The sequence below is a fragment of the Astyanax mexicanus genome, chromosome 8 (assembly GCF_023375975.1).
Source record: "Astyanax mexicanus isolate ESR-SI-001 chromosome 8, AstMex3_surface, whole genome shotgun sequence".
Lineage (NCBI taxonomy): Eukaryota > Metazoa > Chordata > Actinopteri > Characiformes > Acestrorhamphidae > Astyanax > Astyanax mexicanus.
In genome coordinates this window covers 7,713,985-7,735,411 of record NC_064415.1, presented here as the reverse complement: position 1 = coordinate 7,735,411, position 21,427 = coordinate 7,713,985, and the positions used below count along the sequence as shown (strand labels likewise).

Here is a 21,427-nt window from a genome sequence, read left to right as displayed (position 1 = left end):
ACAAATCCTGTCAATCAATCACTTGAGAAGGTAGATTAAAACGCACATAAAACACATCACTTCAGGAGGTGGTCTGAGACTCATTTAAAACATACAAATCCCACCCCTTAACCCTTGTGTGGGGTTCATATTTTTGTTACTCGTTTACTTTGTTACTTGTATTAAATTCAGCAAAATTAAGCAATTCTACATTAAAATGCTTTACACATGCTTGCTTCACCTAAATTGCAAGCAATATAAACAGCTTACATGGTTAATATTTGTCCTTTACCTTTCTTATGTTACATTTCTTTTAAAAAGTGCTACTCTTTTTTTTTTTATTAGTTTTTTAATAAAATGTAAAAGAAAATGAATTAAACTCAAGATATGAGTAGAAAATTTGTTTTGTTTCAAATTTACAAATGAAGCAATGTTTATTAGCCCTTGGCCAAACATACTGTATGTAATATAAATGTGTAGGTGGGGGGGGGGGGGGGGTGTACAGTGTGTGTTTATCGAAAATGTGTTTTGATATATGTTTTTTCACAAAAAATGAGCCAATGCCAATGAGTTTGAGTTAGAAAAAATATTTTTTTAGTATCATTTGATGAAAAATGAAAACGGGTCCCACAGACCCGAACACCACACAAGGGTTAAAACACTTCACAAGGTGGTCTTAGGTGCACATAAAAGACATACAAATCTAGTAAAACAAATCACTTCAGGAGGTGGTCTAAGACAGATGTAAAACAGATACAAACTCTATCCTTCAAAACAATTCACAAAGTGGTCTGAGATGCACATAAAACAAGTACAAATCCTGTCAATGAATTTAATTCAAGAGGTGGTCTGAGACGCATTAATACATACAAATCTGATTACTCAAACCAAATTGGGAGATTATCTGAGACACACATAAAACAAATACAAATCTGATCACTCAAATCAATTCAGAAGGTGTTCTGAAACGCACGTAAAGGAGTAATAGGATTTTTATCTGTTGTATGTGTATCTCAGACCATCTTCTGAATTTATCTGATTGATGGGATTTGTATTGGTGTTATATGTGCTTCTCAGACCACCTTGTGAATTGTTTTGAGTTACACATAAAACAGATACAAATCTGATCACTCAAACCAATTTGGAAGATTATCTGAGACACACATAAAACACAAATCTGAACACTTCAGTCTGATTAACTAGAGATGCATTCGAATAGAAGGTGGTAACTTAAAATAACATAAGGATATAATTAAAATAATTAAAATAAGGATATAATTCAGATACTAAATCACTTGAAGTGACCAGGTGTAAAGAGGATTAAAAAAACATTCCTGAAATCTAAAAATGATGTGCTACTCTTAAATGCTCCTAAAAAGTAAGATGCTACTAAAGAGTGAGCGTTACTGTCGTATTAAAGCACTGATAATTCTGTGGCCACCATTTCTCCATGGAGGAACTAACATTCCTTCCATCCGGACTGTGAAAATGTACCTCGAGTTTCATGTGAGGGCACGTGGTGAGCTTGCATTGAATGGAAATGGCGCCATTGGCTTCTTGAAGCGTGCACTCTTTTCTGGTGGTGGTCGTGGTGTTGGAGGTCATTTCTATGGTCTCCAGTGATATGGTGGAGGTGGTTGAGCTGGATCTATTGTTCCCACAAACAAGCTGTTCCTTATCCAAGGAGATCAAACTCCTTCCTTTGAGAGGTTCGGGACTTGCGCAAGAAATTTGGCTCAAGTTTTCCAAGGAGTTGCCGCTGTAATTCAACCACTCGTAGAGGTACTGAAGGGTACAGTCGCAGTGCCAGGGGTTTCCTTGGAGCTGCACCAATCCTTGGTAGTCCAAGGGGTCAAAAAAGCCGTACGGCACACTCTGCAGACTGTTCTCTGATAGATAAAGCTGCGACATCATTTCCTGCTCTGAGAAGAGGTCGTCCTCTATGGAGCGAAGCTTGTTCTTCTGTAAATGAATGACTTTTATCAGGGAAAGGCTTTTAAAGAAAGTGCTAGGGATCTCTACCAGATGGTTCTCGGACATGTCGAGGTGCTGTAAGGAGGTGAGGTTCTGGAAGAGGTCTGAAGAAAGTTGGGATATCTTGTTCTGAGACAAGTCCAGATGGGTGAGACACTGCAGGCCGTCAAACGTGGTTGAGTTTAGTCGATCCAAGGCGTTTTCTTTCAGATTGAGCCTCTTGAGACAGGTAGGAAACAGTCCCGTAGTCAGCTCTTCGATCTTGTTGTCTCGAAGATTCAGTTCCTCCAAGTTGTTTAGCTGTGCAAAAATTCCTCGAGGGAGCCAGATGATTTTGTTGCCTCGCAGCGAAAGAGTCTTCAACTGGGGGTTAGCGTTGAAGGAATCAGCAGGCAATGAAGAAATCTGGTTCAAGTCCAAATGCAACACCTTCAACCTGTTCAACCCACTCAATTGTTCTGCATCTATTGAAGAAAGGTAGTTGAAGGACAGGTCAAGCTGTTGAAGGTTGTAGAGCTTGCTGAACAGTGGACCATTTATGGAACTAAGTACGTTCCCTTTCAGCTGGAGCACCTCCAGCTTCTCTAAAGAGTCAAAAATGCCTGGAAACAAAGTCCTAAGTTTGTTGTTGTTGAGGAAAAGCTTGGTGAGGTTCTCTTGCTTGTCGAAGGTTCCAGTCTCCAAGCTCATCAAAGGGCTCCCACTAATCTCCAGCTCCTCCAGACCGACCATTCCCTCAAACGTACTTGGGGAAATGGTGTGTACTTGGTTATTGAGAAGCACAAGCTTGGTCAGGGTGGAATTTAATCTGGAGACTAATTTGCTAATCCCAGAGGCGACGACAATCAGGGTTTTGATCTGTGAAGGGATGTGCTCAGGTAAGGCCTTCATGTGATCATCTGAGCAGATCATGGTGGTCTCAGAAAAGCACTGGCATGGTGGAGGGCTGCAGTTGTGGTTTGCATTGATTAAAGGAATCAGGAGAAGAAAGGCAACCAGTTGCAGCCTGATCATTTTCTCCTGAGAAGAAAAGACAAAGATTCATATTATGTCTAGATTGAAACAACTTAAAAATTCATTTTTGTCACATTTTACAAGATTTCTTGACCCTGGTTGCTTTGGTTCTTCTCTTGGTTTCTTATGGGTGGTTTCCCATGTGCACCATTTATTCCAGTTAAATTAGAATCTGTTTTTATTTTAAGATTAATTCTTCTTAGGATGTTCTTTGCCTGGTCTTAAAGAAACTGAGAAGTGGTTCATTTCTGGTGAAAATTTGATCAGACCTCAATCCAACCCAACTATAACAAGGACTGTAAGCAATGTAAGCCTGGAAAAGTTGCCTCATTTTTTTTACTAAGAAGTGTTTTAACAAGAGTTAATTCAATTTTAAACTTTGCAAGTTCATTCATTTATTTTTTGTGCTTTGCACAATAATTCTATGTTGAATTTTATGGTCAGGTGAATGAAATAGATGTGTACTGTATTTAGTTATCTTTTTGATTTCATTTAAAGCTCCACTAGGTAGGATTGAGATTTTGTGCTCGCGGGCTCCCCCTACAGTTGCAGAGTGTAATAAATGTTTCAGGCGGATTAGTTTTTTCTTTCTCGTTTTCACAGACCTATTCAGTCTCTTTCCTGCTTCTGCCAGAGTGTCTGTGTGTTAGTTTGTAAAGAATGAACCAGTGGTCCTTGTAGAACTGTTAGAACTAAAGGTCGGAAAGCAGGTCGCAGTTCTCGCGAGAGTTGGTCGCGGCCACCTCGGAAAACTTACAGAGTCTGGTTTGAGCTCAGAGGAGCTCCGGCACAGACACGAGAGCACCGCTATTCCTCCTATTACACCTCAATGCAGCGCTGCAGTGAGTTTCAAGCTGTAATTTTACTTCTTTAGAAAGGAAATCAAATATCAAGGAAATCCTACCTAGTCCTGCTTTAAGTAAAATAGTAAACAAATTGGATGGAGAAATTAGAAAAGCAGCTCTGAAAATGATGCTTGTTCTTACAGCCTACAACAAAATAATATATGACATAATACAAGTTAACAAGAACATCATACTGAAAGTCCAACATGGTGGTGGTAGTTTACCTAAGGTATAGGTAAATTGGGGAAATGACTACAAACTGATGATTAGTTTCAGAAACTAGGAGGCATGCCCAGTATTCAAACTAAAACTCTAATTATTATAAGTTCATTCAACTCAAAAATCTTCGTTTGAATGTATATGTTGCTGCAAATGTTTCCCTAGCTTAAAATTTTTAAATCATGTTTGGAAAAATCAGATTTTACAGCATTTCATTTATTTGAGTTCAAACTAATTGTAGGTTTACAGTGTGCCAGACTATGTCAACTGTGAAAAGGGCTCAGTTTAATTTGCACGTAGTACAAGTCGAATTTCCCAGTTTCCGTTTTTTTTAACCAAACCAAGAACTCTCCATATTTACTAACTCATTAATGTATTCAGACCAAAGCAAACCAACTGTACACTCTCAAAAACAGAGGTACGATATGAGTACTTTTTTGTACTCAAAGGTACACTCTTCATAATTGTACCCTCAATGGTACAATATTGATCTTTACAGGATCAGATATGTTTCCTCTGAAGTACAAAGTCATTTCTAACAGCAATAAGTACAAATTTGTACCATTTAACCTGCAGACAAAGGGTACATTCAGTATTCTGTATCACTGCACTAATAAACATTATATATTTTAATTGAGCATTTTCATTTAAAAAGCCAGACATTTTTGGATCATCAAGTTTTTGAGCCATATTTAGTTGATGATAATGTTTATAATCTTTATAATCTATACTGGCACAAAAACCATGGGTACAAAAAAGGACTTTCACTGAAAGGTACTTTTTTGTACCTCAATATAAGGTACAGCCCCAGAGACAAGCTTTGTACTCTTTTAAGTACAAATCTGTACTTATTTTTCTTAGAGTGCAGATGTGAAAATGCCTGCAGATTGTTGGTGTATTCAACTAGTCCTTACAAATGCAAAAGCAATGCAAATGATTGCATTTGGTAAGTGAAAGAGTTGCTTCAAACTAAACACAATAAATCTACTATATGCATTAAGCAGAACCAAATAGATTCCCACAGCCTTCCACAGAAAACCATTCAAAGCAATAAATGACAACGAAAACAGCTCATATCAAACATAATTACTTTAAATTAAATGACAATGGTTTTTCAGAGGAACTATAGAGGAAATATGTGCATTTACTCACCTGCATATGTAGAAATCAGTAAATCTAAAGCTCTGCAGTTTTCCAGCAGCCTGACAAACACAGCAAAAGCAGTGTATTTGCTTGCTCTGCAAAAGTACCATATTTACCATTGGTCAATGACTCTCTGACGTCACACTGTTTGACGGGAAGACGTTTCCAAATAGTTTACTCAGCTCAGCCATGTGCAGGGGTTTAGTTATTAGCAGGGTTTATTTGTGTTGTGGTGAAGGTATTCAGGTTTTTTTATGAATACAGCAAGCTACCAAAGATGTGAAAAGTATCTCCATTTATTACTCTGTAGGTAGAAGTATAGATACTAGACTTTAATAAAATACTTCTGTCGAAGTTGAAGTATCAACTCAAGCTTTTTACTCTTTAGTTAAAAGTGTTTTAAAAAGTACTGCTTTCAAAGTAACTTTTACTTAAAATATAAACTAACTGATGAGACAAACTTGGAACTTTTTGCAAGGTGTGTGTCCTGTAGCATCTGGCATAAAACTAACGCTTAATTTCTGCAAAAGAACATCATACTGAACGTTAAACGTGGTGGTGGTAGTGTGATGGTCTGTGGCAGCTGGACATCAATCTGTTCGTGAACTCAATCTCAGGAGTACTTGGGTTCTGCAGCAGGACAATGACCCAAAGCTCACAAACACAAAGTCCACCTCTGAATGGCTTACAAACATAAAACTAAATGAAGGTTTTGGAGTGGTCTAGTCAAAGTCTGATTGAGATGCTGTGGATGATCTTAAACAGGATGTTTATGCTGGAAAATCTTCCAATGTGTCTGAATTAAAACAATAATTCTGTAAAGAAGAGTGGAACAAAATTCCTCCACAAAGATGTAAAAGACTTGTTGCAAATTATTAGATTTAGAGGCAAACACTTTTTTCCCTTAATAAATGAAGGTATCATTTGAAAAGTGCTGTTTATATTTACCCAGGTTATCTTTGTCTGACATAAAAATGTGTTTATTAATCTGAAAAATGGAAGTATGAAAAAATAAAAATAAATCTGTAGAGGGCAAATACTTTTTCACGATACTGTACATAAACAGCTCTGAACAAAATTAACATCTCACTTCAGTTTCTGAATCAGTGTCTCTGATTTTGCTATTTATAGGTTTATGTTTGAGTAAAATGAACATTGTTGTTTTATTCTATAAACTACAGACAACATTTCTCCCAAATTCCAAATATAAAAATAAAAATATTGTTGTTTAGAGCATTTATTTGCAGAAAATGAGAAATGGCTGAAATAACAAAGTTTTTAAGGTTGATAAGCATCTTGGCATCATGTTCTCCTCCACCAGTCTTACACACTGCTTTTGGATAACTTTATAGGACTTATCATTTCAACATTTTTAATTAATATAACAATTTATTATTAATTAACATGATTTATAGGACTTATCATTTCAACATTTTAAATTAATATAACAATTTATTATTAATTAACATGATTTATAGGATTTATCATTTCAACATTTTTAATTAATATAACAATTTATTATTAATTAACATGATTTATAGGACTTATCATTTCAACATTTTAAATTAATATAACAATTTATTATTAATTAACATGATTTATAGGACTTATCATTTCAACATTTTAAATTAATATAACAATTTATTATTAATTAACATGATTTATAGGACTTATCATTTCAACATTTTTAATTAATATAACAATTCATTATTAATAAGCATGAATTATAATATTCTTAAGCATTAAAGTTTAGTAATGATTAATAATTTCTTACCTAGTGCCAGTTAATAATTAGTTAACGCATTAAATATCAATTTAAAGTATTACAGTTTATTACTGTCATACCTACTGTTAATTAGTGTACCCTGATTGTAAAATGTTACCTAAATTGTAATAGTAAGTGTTTGAACAGAGAAATCATGATCTAGAGATCATTCAGGAAACGACCACAAGGTGGAAGCAGTACTCAAACAACCCTTTGGTACCAGTCCCAACCCTCTGGTGTGAAGGTGTGGGAGGGGCAGGGCCTATTACCCTTCCCACCCCAAAAGCCCCCAGGAGGTGAGATGATGCTCAAACCAAAGTGCCAAACACTTGGCAACCATTCAGACATTCAGACATTCAGCCAGCAGCTCTTCTTCTTCAGCAGCTCTTCTTAATTTAATAGGCAGTCTCTCCTGAGGAACCAGCACTTCTCTCCTTTATTTCTCCTCTAGTTTAGGAAATCTTCTAACTCTAGAGAAAATGGCCAACGGAGGGATGCAGCTTCTGGGCTTTTCTCTGGCTTTTTTAGGATTTATAGGTTTAATAATCTCCACGACCATGACTGAGTGGAAGATGTCTTCATACGCCGGGGACAACATCATCACGGCTCAGGCCCTGTATGAAGGACTGTGGCAGACCTGTGTGTACCAGAGTACTGGACAAGTGCAGTGTAAAGTCTTCGACTCCCTGCTGCAGCTACCTCGTAAGTTTAAAAATTGTTTTTTTTTATTGTGTTTGATTTATTTTATATACAGTCAAAAGGTTTGGACACACCTTCTCTTTTTTTCAATGCGTTTTCTTTATTTTCTAGACTATTTAAGTGCAAATTAAGTGCAAAACAACAAGACTCAGAAACAGCTTCATTCCGGAAGCTGTAAGACTCTTAAACTCCACTTAACAAACACACTGCACTGACACCAAGGACAAATTACTGTTTACTGTTTACAAACATGGTCACTTTACTTGCACTGAGACACTTTATCTCCACTGCTCTAATTCACATTATCATGCTGCTTTTATTCTTTGGGATATTTATCTATCTATTTTGTATATTCTATTTCTTTTATTGTATTCTTTTTTTTATCTATATATCTATTAATAACAGCTCTTTGGGTGTAAAACTGGATCGTGAGATCACAATTTCGTTCCACCTCATGTACCACATGTGATGCGAATGACAATAAAATCTCCTTGAATCCTTGAATCCTATTTACATTGTAGATTCTCACTGAAGCATCAAAACTATGAATGAACACATGTGGAGTTTTATGTACTTACACACTTAGAAAAGTGAGTACAGATTTGTACTTAAAAGAGTACAAAGCTTGTCTCTGGGGCTGTACCTCATATTGAGGTACAAAAAAGTGCCTTTCAGTGAAAGTCCTTTTTGTAGCCATGTAGCAGTAAAGATTATAAAGATTATAAACATTATCATCAACTGAATATGGCTCAAAAACTTGATGATCCAAAATTGTCTGGCTTTCAAATAAAAAATGTGCAATTTAAATATATAATGTTTATTAGTGCAGTGATACAGAATACTGAATGTACCCTTTGTCTGCAGGTTAAATGGTACAAATCTGTACTTATTGCTGTTAGAAATTACTTTGTACTTCAGAGGAAACATATCTGATCCTGTAAAGATCAGTATTGTACCATTGAGGGTACAATTATGAAGAGTGTACCTTTGAGTACAAAAAAGTACTCATATCGTACCTCTGTTTTTTAGAGTGTAACAAAAAATGTGAAATAACTAAAAAAACATGTTTTACCTTCTAGTTTCTTCAACTAGAATAGCCACTCTTTGCTCTGATTACTGATTTGCACACTCTTGGCATCATCAGTCTCTCAATAAGCTTCTCAAAGAGGTGGCCACCTGAAATGAAAAGTTTTCCAACAGTCTTGAAGGAAGGAAGGAGTTCCCAGAGGTGTTTATTAGCACTTGTTGCTCCTTTGCCTTCGTCACTCTGTGCTCCAGCTCACCCCAAACCATCTGGATTGGGTTCAGGTCCGGTGACTGTGGAGGTTCAGCTCATTTTTTATTGTTAAGTACATAAAACTCCACATGTGTTCATTCATAGTTTTTTTTTTTTTTTTGCTTTCAGTGAGAATCTACAATGTAAATAATCATGAAAATAAAGAAAACACATTGAAAAAGAGAAGGTGTGTCCAAACTTTTGACCTGTACTGTATATTATTTTTGAACTAAAATAACTGATTTTCCAAATCAGTTAAAAAAGTTTAACAATTTTAACAGGCCAGGATTTTTGTCAGTTGTCTGCTTGATATTACACCACTAATAAATAGAGGATTTCCATTTAAGCATAACATAAAAAAGGTTTCATGCTTGATAAAGAACATTACTGAAAAGAATATATTTAAAAAATATTTAAGTAAATCTGCTTATGTCAAAATATAATGAATAAAATCATCAAATTAGCTCTTTCCTGAACTTAAAATCTTTAAAATCAATATTTTCCTGAATACAAATCAAACAGTTCATGTCTCCAAACCTTTAGTTTGTCTAGACAAACATTATGTTTGTCTAGTTTTTTAACATCTATTTTCAAACCTGCACTAATTAGTTCATTTCCTGTTACTGATCTTTGAATAAATTATTAATTTATCAAGTGGAGTAGAGAGAAAGTGAACAGGCAGCTTCTCCAAGTGTCCTGTAGGAGATTTCAAAACCCTCAAATGTTCAGAATGTAACTTATTTTACATTTTCAGTTATTTTACATTTTTATAAAGAGAAAAGGGGTTTTGTATCATCTACACCTGAAGCCTGAATACAGGATGTTTTACAGGATATGTTTGAGTAAAATGAAGCTTATTGTTTTATTCTATAAACTACAGACAACATTTCTCCCAAATTCCAAATAAAAATATTGTCATTTAGAGCATTTATTTGCAGAAAATAATAGTTCATATTCATAAAGTTAAGAGTTCAGAAATCAATATTTGGTGGAATAACCCTGGATTTTAATCGCAGTTTTATGCATCTTGGCATCATGTTCTCCTCCACCAGTCTTACACACTGCTTTTGGATAACTCTATGCTGCTTTACTCCTGGTGCAAAAAGTCAAGCAGTTCAGTTTGGTGGTTTAATGGCTTATGATCATCCGTCTTCCTCTTGATTAAATTCCAGAGGTTTTAAATTTGGTAAAACCAAAGAAACTCTTCATTTTAAGTGGTCTCTTATTTTTTTCCAGAGCTGTATATATACATACATAAGCAAACTGCCTACACACAAGTTTTTGAGAAATAATGTTTTAAGCTAATTCAGCAAGAAATCACATTTGAGGAAGTTTTTTAAGGAAGTTTTTCTTGCGCAAGGCAAATTATTCTTAACATTGTAAAACTTACATAACATATTTTGTAATATCTTGACATATTTTCACATTTTAAACGGACCTAAATTGTTATTTACATTACATTAGTCATAAAAATGCATGTAATAATACACTCACTTTATACTATGTAGAAACATTTCATAAAACATATTTGTATAAATATTGTGAAATATGTCCTTATCTTTTTTCACAGTCCACTTTAGAAGAGGTGAACTCCCTCTCTCTGAAACTCTGAAATGAATGCTTTCTGAGCGCGCTCAGACAAGTCCTGCCAGTGCCTCGAATTCCTCAGCTGATGCTGAACACAGCAGAGCAGGCATGATGGAGGCGTGCAGTATTTCATTCATTGCTCCTGGTAACTTCTAACAACATAAAAGTTACCAGGAGAAATAAATGATTAAACATTTACTCTAATATTTGGTTGGAGCGTCTTTAGCTTTGATTGCGTCACACATTCACTGTTGCATTGTTTCAATAAGCTTCTATAATGTCACAAGATTTATTTTAATCCAGTGTTGCTGGATTAATTTTTCACCAAGATCTTGCAGCAGCATTGATGATGGTAGAGTCTGACCAACCGCTGCACAAAGCAGCTCTTCTCCATCCAGCACATCCCAAAGATCCTCAATGAGGTTAAGATCTGGACTCTGTGGTGAACTCTCTCTCAATCCATGTGTGAAAATGATGATCTCATGCTCCCTGAACCCTGAACTCTTTCACAATTCCAGCTCCATGAATCCTGACATTGTCATCTTTGAATATGGTCGTGCCATCAAGGAAGAAAAAATAAATCCATTGATGCAATAACCTGGTCTATATTCAGTATATTCAGGTAGTCAGCTGACCTCATTCTTTCAGCACATACTGTTGCAGAACCTAAACCTGCAGACCAACTGCAGCATCAACCAACCCCACATCATTTACTTAAATCTTAAATCCAGATGGAGAGATGTTGTTTGGCCAGGCAGTGTATATGTGTAACTCAGCATGGAAAGGTTGTAGAGGTTCCTAATGAAGTCCTGCATTAATCCATCCAATGCAGCTCTAATATTCTCACACAGTTCCTGCAGAGGGGTAGATAGATTGTTGCAGCAACAGCAGGTGGACGAGCATTGTCTTGTTGGTATAGATCAAGACCCAATCTCATTTCTCTTTTGTACCCCTACCCCTAGTTTTTTAAGTGTAACCCTTCCCTTTAGGACAGAGTTATTTATAAGAGGAAGAAGTAAAATCCTCCATCCTAAGAATTGGGACAATCCTTCAAGCTACGTCACCAGGAGCACTAAAGTTCAGCAACCTGCTGCTGCTGGTTAACTACTTAACTTTAGGGTTTATCATATCGTCTTCAGAAAGGGGTGAAGCATGTGGTGCAGTAATTGATTATCATTGTCCATTCCTTAATTCCTCTGTGATTAGTATCTAAAATTAGCTTTGGTTAGCTTTTATTTCATTTTAATCTCCTGTTGCACCATTTAAGGTGGAACAGGAAAGTTAGCCAGCTAGCCAGTGCTTGTTATGTAGAAAATTGGCCACAAAACATTGAAACTACACTTTAAACCAGGGGTGTCCAAACTACGGCCCGCGGGCCATTTGCGGCCCGTTTCCTTTTTTGGAGTGGCCCGCCAAGTTTTTTAGAAATAGAATGAAAGTTGGCCCGCTGTTAAGCAGGTTTTTATAATGTGAGATTTAAAGTTTGAACGCTAGGAGTCAGAAATGGGCCAAATAGTCTAAAAGCGGCGAGAGTGAAGTTCTAGCACAGAAAAACGGGCCAAAGAGTCTAAAAGCGGAGAGAGTGCGCATTTCTAGCGCAGAAAAACAGGCTAAAGTGTCTAAAAGCGGAGAGGGTGCGCAGTTCTAGTACAGAAAAACGGGGCAAAGAGTCTAAAAGCGGAGAGAGTGCGCATTTCTAGCGCAGAAAAACGAGCCAAAGAGTCTAAAAGGGGAGAGGGTGTGCAGTTGTAGCGCAAAAAAACAGGCCAAAGAGTCTAAAAGGGGCGAGAGTGTTCAGTTGTAGCACAAAAAGGGCAAAAGAGTCTAAAAGTTGCCGTAATTAAGGAGTTTACTATTAAAAGACATCATGAAATGAAACATCAATTTGAAAAATCTTAGTTTACACAACACTGTCAAAGCTAGATAAAGATAATAAGTCAAGTAAAATTGTGTGTAAATGAAACTAATCAGGAAAATGTATTATTTAAAGTGGTATATTTCATTATTTGTTTTATTTCAGAGTCCGTGACTTCAAATATATTTCTCCTTCTGGCCCCCAACAAAAAAAGTTTGGACAGCGCTGCTGTAAACTATGGTGGTTATCCTATAGTATAACAAGGAAAATACTCAAATGTTTAGGTTTCTTTGGTCTCTTGTGCTGCACCATCTTGTCAGTGATTCTAATAACTCTCTGTTTGGAGTGTGCCTCTGACAGATCTCTATTTTTAAGTGGTCTCTTATTTTTTTCCAGAGCTGTATTTTGATAAACCGTTTATAGTAAAAATGTAATTAAATGTCGATTAACTGTTGGTTTACTGGTATCTCTACTGGTATCAGGTTTGAAGCAAATATCTGTTAATACTGATATCACTCAAATATTATGGCGCATCCCTTATATGTATATAAACATAATAATATATAGATAAAAGCATATTATACATACAATATATTGCCAAAAGTGTCCGTTTGTCTGCCTGTGCACAAATATGATTTCTGTGACATCCTATTCTTAAACCATTGGGTTTAATAGGATGTTAGCCTACTGTTGCAGCAATAATAGCTTTAAGTCTTCTGGGAAAGCTTCCCACAAGGTTTAGTAGTGTGTTTATGGGATTTTTTGACCAATTTTATCAAGGAAAATACTCAAATTTGTGGGTTTTCTGTGCCATCTTGCCAGTGATTGTCATAGCCCCCCTGTTTTGAGTGTGAATCTGAAAGATCTCTATTTGAAGGACAATGGAGCCCCAACACTTCCCCTCAACCTCCCCCTCCAGACTAACAAGAATCAGGACATCATACCCCTAGAAGTTAACATACAAAACAAAGGGGTAGGGCTAATTGTAGGGCCAAGGGGTGAAATGGGATTGAGCCCAAAGAGTAATCCAGCATCATAAAAATTGCATCAGGTCTTCAATACTTGTGATTCACGACAACAGACTATTATCTTTACCTCTCACATTGTTTCAGGCTGAAACTATTGTCCTTTTACAGTCATATGGACCATCTGTCAAAACAGAAGCACTGTGAGTAACTCTGAGCTCACCGGAGAGAGCTTTACTACCTGCTCCTGCTGAGTTACTGTAGCTGTAGGTGGGATTATTTCATTCGGTCTGTGGTTACAGTAATGGAAAATAAGGCTTAAATAACTGTAAGCAATTCCTGACTCAAACATCTGACTCAAAGGCTGTGCAATATAACAATACCTTTTATTGCATTGAACTAAACTTTTAGTGTTACTGTGACACATTATGCTTTTTGGAGGTTATTGTGGATTTTCGCACATTTACACAGTTTATTACAGTACATAGTATGTAATTTGCCAAAAAAAAACAAACAGAAATTACTGTACTAAGCATTTTCTTTTGTTATTAATGCATTTTTTCTGCATGTAAATGTACAGCTCTGGAAAATAAAATGAGAGAGCCTATAAAAATCACTAATTTCTTTGATTTGACCAAATTTAAAACCTCTGGAATATAATCAAGAGGAAGATGGATGATCATCAAACCATCAAACCAAACTGAACTGCTTGAATTTTTGCACCAGGAGTAAAGCAGCATAAAGTTATCCAAAAGCAGCGTGTAAGACTGGTGGAGGAGAACATGACAAGATGCATGAAAACTGTGATTAAATACCAGGGTTGTTTGGAGGTGTGTAGTGATGAACTAATCTGAGCTTTATGAAGTGTGAAGGTGTGTAGTGATGAACTCTGAAGCTACATGAAGTTTGGAGGTGTGTAGTGATGAACTCTGAAGCTACATGAAGTTTGGAGGTGTGTAGTGATGAACTCTGAAGCTACATGGAGTTTGGAGGTGTGTAGTGATGAGCTCTGAAGCTACATGAAGTTTGGAGGTGTGTAGTGATGATCTAATCTGAAGCTACATGAAGTTTGGAGGTGTGTAGTGATGAACTCTGAAGCTACATGAAGTTTGGAGGTGTGTAGTGATGAACTCTGAAGCTACATGAAGTTTGGAGGTGTGTAGTGATGAACTAATCTGAAGCTACATGAAGTTTGGAGGTGTGTATTGATGTAGTGACTCTGCAGAAAGCACAGTCGCCGTCGTTCTCAGTCTCTTCCACTGTGTTATAATATCACTGACAGTTGGCTGTGGAATATTTAGTAGTGATTAGTGAAATTTCACGACTGGACTTGTTGTACAGGTGCTGATTCTTTCTTTCTCTTTTTCTCGGCTGCAGTTCAGGTTCAGGCTGCTCGAGGGTTCATTATTACAGGGATCTTGCTCTGCTTCATGGCCGTCATGGTGGCGGCTGTGGGTATGAAGTGCACCACCTGCCTGTCCGACAACATGGAGGTTAAAAACAAGGTGGCGGTGGCTGGAGGGGTGGTCTTCATCATTGCAGGTGAGTGGAGACAGATTTAAGACCCTCACTTACATAACTGTTCATCTTTTAGTATCTCTATGACATAGTTATTACATATTTAATATATTCTGTTTAAAATGTCTCTTTCACTTAATATAATAATCTCAGTTATATAATGCTTTCTATAGTGTTTCTAATATAATTATAGATAATTGAACCTGTGGTTGGGATAAATCTTTGGAAAACTTTAGCTTCTAATGATTATAAAAACACAACAATCATGATAAAACAATCATTATACCATTATACCATGTGATTGGCTGAGAGGCATTCTATGAGTGCCATTATCAGCCGGTAACGCACTGTAACAGAAGCTCTCCATGTATTACTCCGCCACATACAGGTAACCTAGCAATGATGCAGCGCTTACAAACCAAACAGTGCAGCTACAAACAGAGCAGCAATGGAACTATTTTAACTTGTGGAGTGTTTATAACCAAACAGATCAGATTTTCTCATCTTCTTTAACTTAAAATCTTTTAATCAACAGTAATAATAAAATTGTGGTAGAATTAAGCAATAATACACTCGAGAGTTGTGCTATAACATGTAATATTGGCACTGCTGTGCTGATCTACTATGACTGCAGCACAGCAATGCCAATAAAACACGTTATAGCATGACTCTCGAGTGTATAATGGCTTAAATATGACACACTATAACCTTTTTCTGTTTCTGTTTTATTTATTTTTCTGTTCTATTGTTTGTCTTGTTTTGTGTATTTGTCTCGTTTTGTCATGTTCTGGGTTTTGTCTCAATTTTGCTTTATTGGTTTTTAAATCCTTGTCAGTTTTTTTAGCTTGTTCTGTATTGTCTTGTTCTCTCTTGTCTTAGTTTAGGTTTTCATTTTGTTTTGTTTCATTTTTTCATGTCGTCTTATTTTTGTTTGTGTTACTTTGGTTATGTGTTGGGTTTTGTGTTTTCGTGTCTAATTTGTGTCTTCTCTAAAGTGTGTTTCGTCTTATTCTGTGTTGTTTTATCTCGGTTTTGTCTCTTTTCTCAGGTTTTGTCAGGTTTTTTTTTGCCTTGTTTGAGGTACTAACTCAACTGAGATACTGATTGAAATATCTTGTAGTTTACTGAAATGTTAAATATATGTTAAGGACTTTTGAGTAAGTTTAAGGCAACATTAGTGATTAAAATTGTCTTGATCTAATTTATTTTTATTATTACTAAGTTATTATTATATAATACTGTTATATGTGTTTCATTTTAGTTGGTAATCCATTATAGTGTCACAAACACATATATCAGAGTTGATTTACATTGATTATATTAAAATTTTAAGCTTTACTCACTCAGTAGTGTCAAAAATTATTGTACCTACTATACATATCACTTGGCAGGGCGTTAGATATAAAAACCCGCTGATTGTTGTGTTTGTATAAACTGATCATTTCACTGAATTTCGTATCTTTCTTCAGGTGTCTGTGCTTTTGTTGCCACTATTTGGTACGGAGACAACATCAGACGCCAGTTCTTCGACCCCTTCACCCCAACTAACTCAAAGTGAGTAACTTCATTTTTTCGTAGGAAGAAAATTCTTATTGAAACCAAATTATGCAATTTTCACAAAGATTCTTTACAGTGGTTTGAAAAGGTATTCATACACACTAAGAAAAATACGTACAGATTTGTACTGTGTAAGAGTGTATAGCTTTATGCTGGGGCTGTAAAACCTGTTGGAGTCTGCAAAAGACTTGAGACTGGGATGGAGATTTTCCTTCCGGCAAGACAATGACCCAAAACATACAGCCAGAGCTACAGTGGAATGATTTAGATCAAAGACAGATATTCAGGTGTATGTAAATGATCGAGTCAAAGATTTAACCTACAGTAAATACCACTGAGCTTCTGTGGAGAGACGTGAAAACTGCTGTTCACAGAGGCTCTTCATCCAACCTGACTGAGCTTGAGCTGTTTTATAAAGAAGAAAAAGCAAAAATCTCTACAGTCTGTAGATGTGCAAAGCTGGTAGAGACAAACCCCAAAAGACCTAACATCTAATCCAGGAATAGAACTAAGGTTGGCAGAGAGCTAGCTAACATTAGCAGCGAGTTAGCTAACATATTACCTTGAGCAGCAAGCTAGCTAATATATTAACTTCCGCGGCGAGCTAGCTAACATACTAACTTTATCTAGCTAAAGGAAGCTAGCTACCATTACCAGGGATAGAAGTGAGGTTACCGGAAAGCTAGCTAACATTAGCGGTGAGTTAGCTAACATAGTTAGTATGTTAGCTAGCCTAAACAAAGCTTAAACGGATAGAACTAAGGTTGGCGGAGAGCTAGCTAACATTAGCAAGCGAGTTACCTAACATATTAGTTTTAGCTGCAAGCTAGCTAACATTAGCGGGGAGTTAGCTAACATACTAACTTTAGCGGTGAGCTAGCTAACATACTAACTTTAGCAAGCAATAGCGAGCTAGCTAACGTTATCAGGGATAGAAGTAAGGTTAACGGAAAGCTAGCTAACATTAGCGGTGAGTTAGCTAACATACAGTAAGTTAACTAATGTAAGCAGCAAGCTAGCAAACATACTAACTTTAGCTAGCTTAATTGATGCCTAAAGGTATAGAACTAAGCTTAGCGGAGAGCTAGCTAACATTAGCAGCGAGTTATCTAACATACTAACGTCAGCAGAAAGATAGCTAACATTACCTTGAAAATCACTAAAGAAATTATGGCTACATTTGAAATTTGAAATGGCACAAGAACCCTGTATATGTATGTGAATACAATATTAAACTGAATGTATTAAGAAAGTTAAGTTAAATACATCAGTGAAAGATATAATTAAGGTGTTTTTGTCGCTGTCTGGTTGCAGGTATGAGTTCGGGAAGGCGCTGTATATCGGCTGGGGGGCGTCGGCGCTGACCGTTATCGGGGGGAGTCTGCTGTGCTGTAACTGTGGAAGTAAAGGGTCTTCTTCAAATGCAGGAGCGCCAAAATACCCAGCGGCTCGACCCAATCCCAACCAGCCCAGCCAACCCGGCTACGTCTAACCATTACTGAGCAGTGAAAAACTGCAAACACTGCAAAAAACTTTAACACATAAAACCTCTTAAATATAGCATAGATATCAAATATTTCACATTTAATATAAGTTAGGTTATAAAAATAACTTAGGGTCCTATTTTACACTTTGCACAAGGTGTGTCGTAATGTTCATTGTTATCTTACACCCCACCAACAGTATATTTTTAAGCCTTCTACCTGCGGCGTTTAAATAGTTACAGTGCTTGTGAATATATCCACACTGATGGGTGTGGTGTTCTGGAAATGAGGCGTGGTCAGGTAAATTTCTGGTTTATTGCTATCTTGGCAACGGAAAACACTGGTCAACAGTCAGACGTTCATTGCTATCTTGGCAACACAGGGGCCAAACACATAATAAATAAATAATAGAAAATAAAATAACATTGCTGTTCCTGTAAATGACCTGCTGGCGCACCTTTTCCTCTGCTGAGAAACACAAAAGCGCTGCACTGTTAAAATAGCAATCCGCCAAAGTGTGACTAAAGCACAGCCCATGATTAATTAGAGAGTAAAAGAGAATAATTAAATGCCTTTTGCGCATTTCGAGCCATGCAAAGGTGTACTTTTCCTGCCTATAGATCATTTAAATAAGCCCCTTGATCTGCCAAAAGTCTGTTTATCATCTTTCTATTAGCAGATAATTTGGCTTAATTCAAATTTGTGAATTTGTGAATTTGTCAAAAAAGCATGCTTAAAACAGAGACTTTTATTAGATTAAGTTACTAAAAACAATGAAAAAGGTATTAAATACTTAACTTACTACTTACTTAATTCAGGAAATATAGGTTTTCTTAAGAAATCATGTTTAAAACAGAGACTTTTAGTGGATCAAGTTACTTAAAACAATGAAAAACTTGCTTTAAAATAAGTTGAATATTTTTATACAATTCTGACAACAATACAAAAGTGAGAAAGGTCAGATATTTAGATATTTAAACTAGATTAAGAGGATTTAATGTAAAGCTAAGATGCTAAATGTGTTGCAGTGTATATCCTCAGGAAACGAGCTGAGCAGGACCTGGATGAGCAGAAGCACGGTGGTTTGTTTTAATGTGATTTAATGTGAGGATGTTTCTATATATATATATATATATATCTTTATATTCTGAATTGTTTAATGAATTAAATGCACTGTGTGGCTTTTTTTCTTTATATGTTAATGTTTTTATTTTTGTTTCTGTAACAAAAGTCTTACAACTCTTTATCTTAGCTTTAGTTTGTTTGTTAAAATGATATTTCTATTGGTCTTGAAGCTTGAAGATGCTTTACTTTTAGGGAAACAGGAACTGCTTGGCAACTTGTGGGCACCAGATATCAAACCCATCACTAACTGTAACATATTCATTATTTCAATAATGTAACCTTAACTTGTAACCCTTATGGTGAGTTGGCTGGGCTTAGAATCACACATACAGATGCTGTAAATTTTCTTTTTAGCATATTTTACTTTATTCTAGCATTTTGTTACAATTACAGACTGAATTTTATGAACAGGATAATAGATAAGAATGTTTGGTCCCTCTTTATAATAAGTGTGTGTAATAACTGTGTAGTTACACATTAACAAGCATGTAATAACTGTGTAACTACTGATTAAGTACACACTGTTTTTAATAATCATTAAACAGTCTCATCCCTTAATTACATACCAAACAAGGGCTATTGAAGAGATATCTGTGTAAAACAACGTACATAAATATCTATATTAAAACTAAAAGGTAAATCCACAGCTGTTTTCTTTATATATTTCTTGACTGTTTATAGTGTTGTGTTAGTTGTTTATTTGGAAGTTTATTAAGGGTTTCCAGTTCTGCTGTTTGTTATTTGGTGTTTTTAGTTATTTACAGAATGCTGGATGTGTTGTTCTCTATCTGAAATTAAATAAACGTTGGTTTTGTAAGATTCATGCAACTGCAAGGCTTTTAATAAGTCATAATACTACTTTACCTAGACTGTGATTCATTCATTCATACATTTACTTATTCCTAGACTTATTTATTCATTCACTCATTCATTCAGTCATACTTTCATTCATTTACTTATTCATTAAATCATTCATGCATTCATACATGCATTTACTTTTTCATTCATTCATTCATTCATTTATTCCTTCATTGAATTATTCATTCATTAATTCATGCATTCAGTCATGCATTCATACATTCATCTACTTATTCATTAATTAATTCATACATTCATTCATATATTCTTACATTTACATATTCGTTCACTCATTTATTCATTCATACATTTTTCCTACATTTGCTCATTCAGTCATTCATACATTCATTTAAACATTTACTCATTTAATAATTAATTTATTTATACATATTTTTATACATTCATTCATTAATTCATTAATTTATACATTGTCTCATTCATTCATTCATACATTAAATTCTTACATTTATTCATACATTCACTTATTCATTCATTCATTCCTTTATTCTTACATTCATTTATTCATACATATTCTTTATTCTTTAATCTTTCCCAATGTGGTAGATGGTCTTTGCTGGGGTCCACACAAAAGTAATTTCAATCAACGTAAAACAAACAATCCAAAATCATCACATATTAAACCAAAATAAAACAACGAAAAACCAAGAACCGAAACAAAAATACATATACAATATGCAAAACAAATACAATATACAAAAAAATACAATATACAAAAACAAGAAAACAGTCAAAATAAATAAATGCTTTATAAATAAATGCTTTACACGTTCTACACTCAACCATTTATCTCAGCACTTGTCCACACACACACACTCACACACGCACACACACAGTGAGAAGCAGCAGCCAATCACGCACAGCGTACTCTCAACCGAAAACAACTGTCCACCTGGAGGTCTGCATGAAGCACTGAGGAGCTGACACAGCACAGAGTGCAAATCCATATCTGCGCACACAAATGACGTTGCAGCAACGTCACCATAATGTTTACATTTTAGAAACATACAGAATACTTTACAGATTGAACTTCAACTGTGCAACGTGCAGCTTGATTTAGGGTGAGTCAGTTTGTTTTTGCTATCCTAACGACGGGAAAAGTCCACCTTGTACGGCTCAATACATGCAAAAGGCATGTCCTAATTATCTTAATTAATCATGGGTGTGTTTTGGCTGTATTGTAAAATATACCAATCAGAGTATTGTTCTTGCTCATCATTCCCTTTAAGCGTCAGGTGCGCTCTGACTTTGGCAGATTGCTATTTTAATGGTGCAGCTACCTGGACGTGTCCAACAAACTCTTCTCATCAGAGGAAATTGAGCTGCTCATTTATGCTGTGAAGGATCGCCAGCAGCTCATTTACAGGAACGGCTGTGTGTGTGTGTGTGTGTGTGTGTGTGTGTGTGTGTTTCTGGGTGTGTTCTGTATTTACTGCACTGCTCAGCCCCCTCTGAGGAATGGAGCTGAAGGCAGGGGGACGTGTGGAAACACACTGCTGAGATCAGAAACTACACCTGAGAAAAGATAAAGAACTGTGGAAAACAC

At 35.9% G+C, this 21,427-nt stretch overlaps 2 protein-coding genes across 2 annotated transcripts; one reads left to right on the top strand and one right to left on the bottom strand.

Moving 5' to 3' along the window:
- Positions 1 to 464: 464 nt before the first annotated feature.
- zgc:153913 (LRR and PCC domain-containing protein) lies at positions 465 to 5,273 on the bottom strand. Its single transcript, XM_007259772.3, has 2 exons — positions 5,184 to 5,273; positions 465 to 2,973 (listed from the first exon to the last, which is right to left on the bottom strand). Exons 1-2 carry the CDS (start codon positions 5,187 to 5,189, stop codon positions 1,369 to 1,371), a joined length of 1,611 nt encoding a protein of 536 aa, XP_007259834.3. The 5' UTR covers positions 5,190 to 5,273; the 3' UTR covers positions 465 to 1,368.
- A 1,982-nt stretch (positions 5,274 to 7,255) lies between these two features.
- On the top strand, positions 7,256 to 19,828 carry cldn1 (claudin 1). The gene is made up of 4 exons (XM_022662026.2): positions 7,256 to 7,641; positions 14,699 to 14,863; positions 16,309 to 16,393; positions 17,711 to 19,828. The coding sequence occupies exons 1-4, from the start codon at positions 7,419 to 7,421 to the stop codon at positions 17,886 to 17,888; spliced, it is 651 nt and encodes a 216-aa protein (XP_022517747.1). The 5' UTR covers positions 7,256 to 7,418; the 3' UTR covers positions 17,889 to 19,828.
- Positions 19,829 to 21,427: the final 1,599 nt, after the last annotated feature.

Bases quoted from the DNA above. Each gene is read 5' to 3' on its own strand.
- cldn1 (XM_022662026.2), top strand. From the start codon at position 7,419: ATGGCCAACGGAGGGATGCAGCTTCTGGGCTTTTCTCTGGCTTTTTTA. The intron at 7,642-14,698 runs GTAAGTTTAAAA...TCTCGGCTGCAG, and splicing joins CTCCCTGCTGCAGCTACCTC to TTCAGGTTCAGGCTGCTCGA. The intron at 14,864-16,308 runs GTGAGTGGAGAC...ATCTTTCTTCAG, and splicing joins GGTGGTCTTCATCATTGCAG to GTGTCTGTGCTTTTGTTGCC.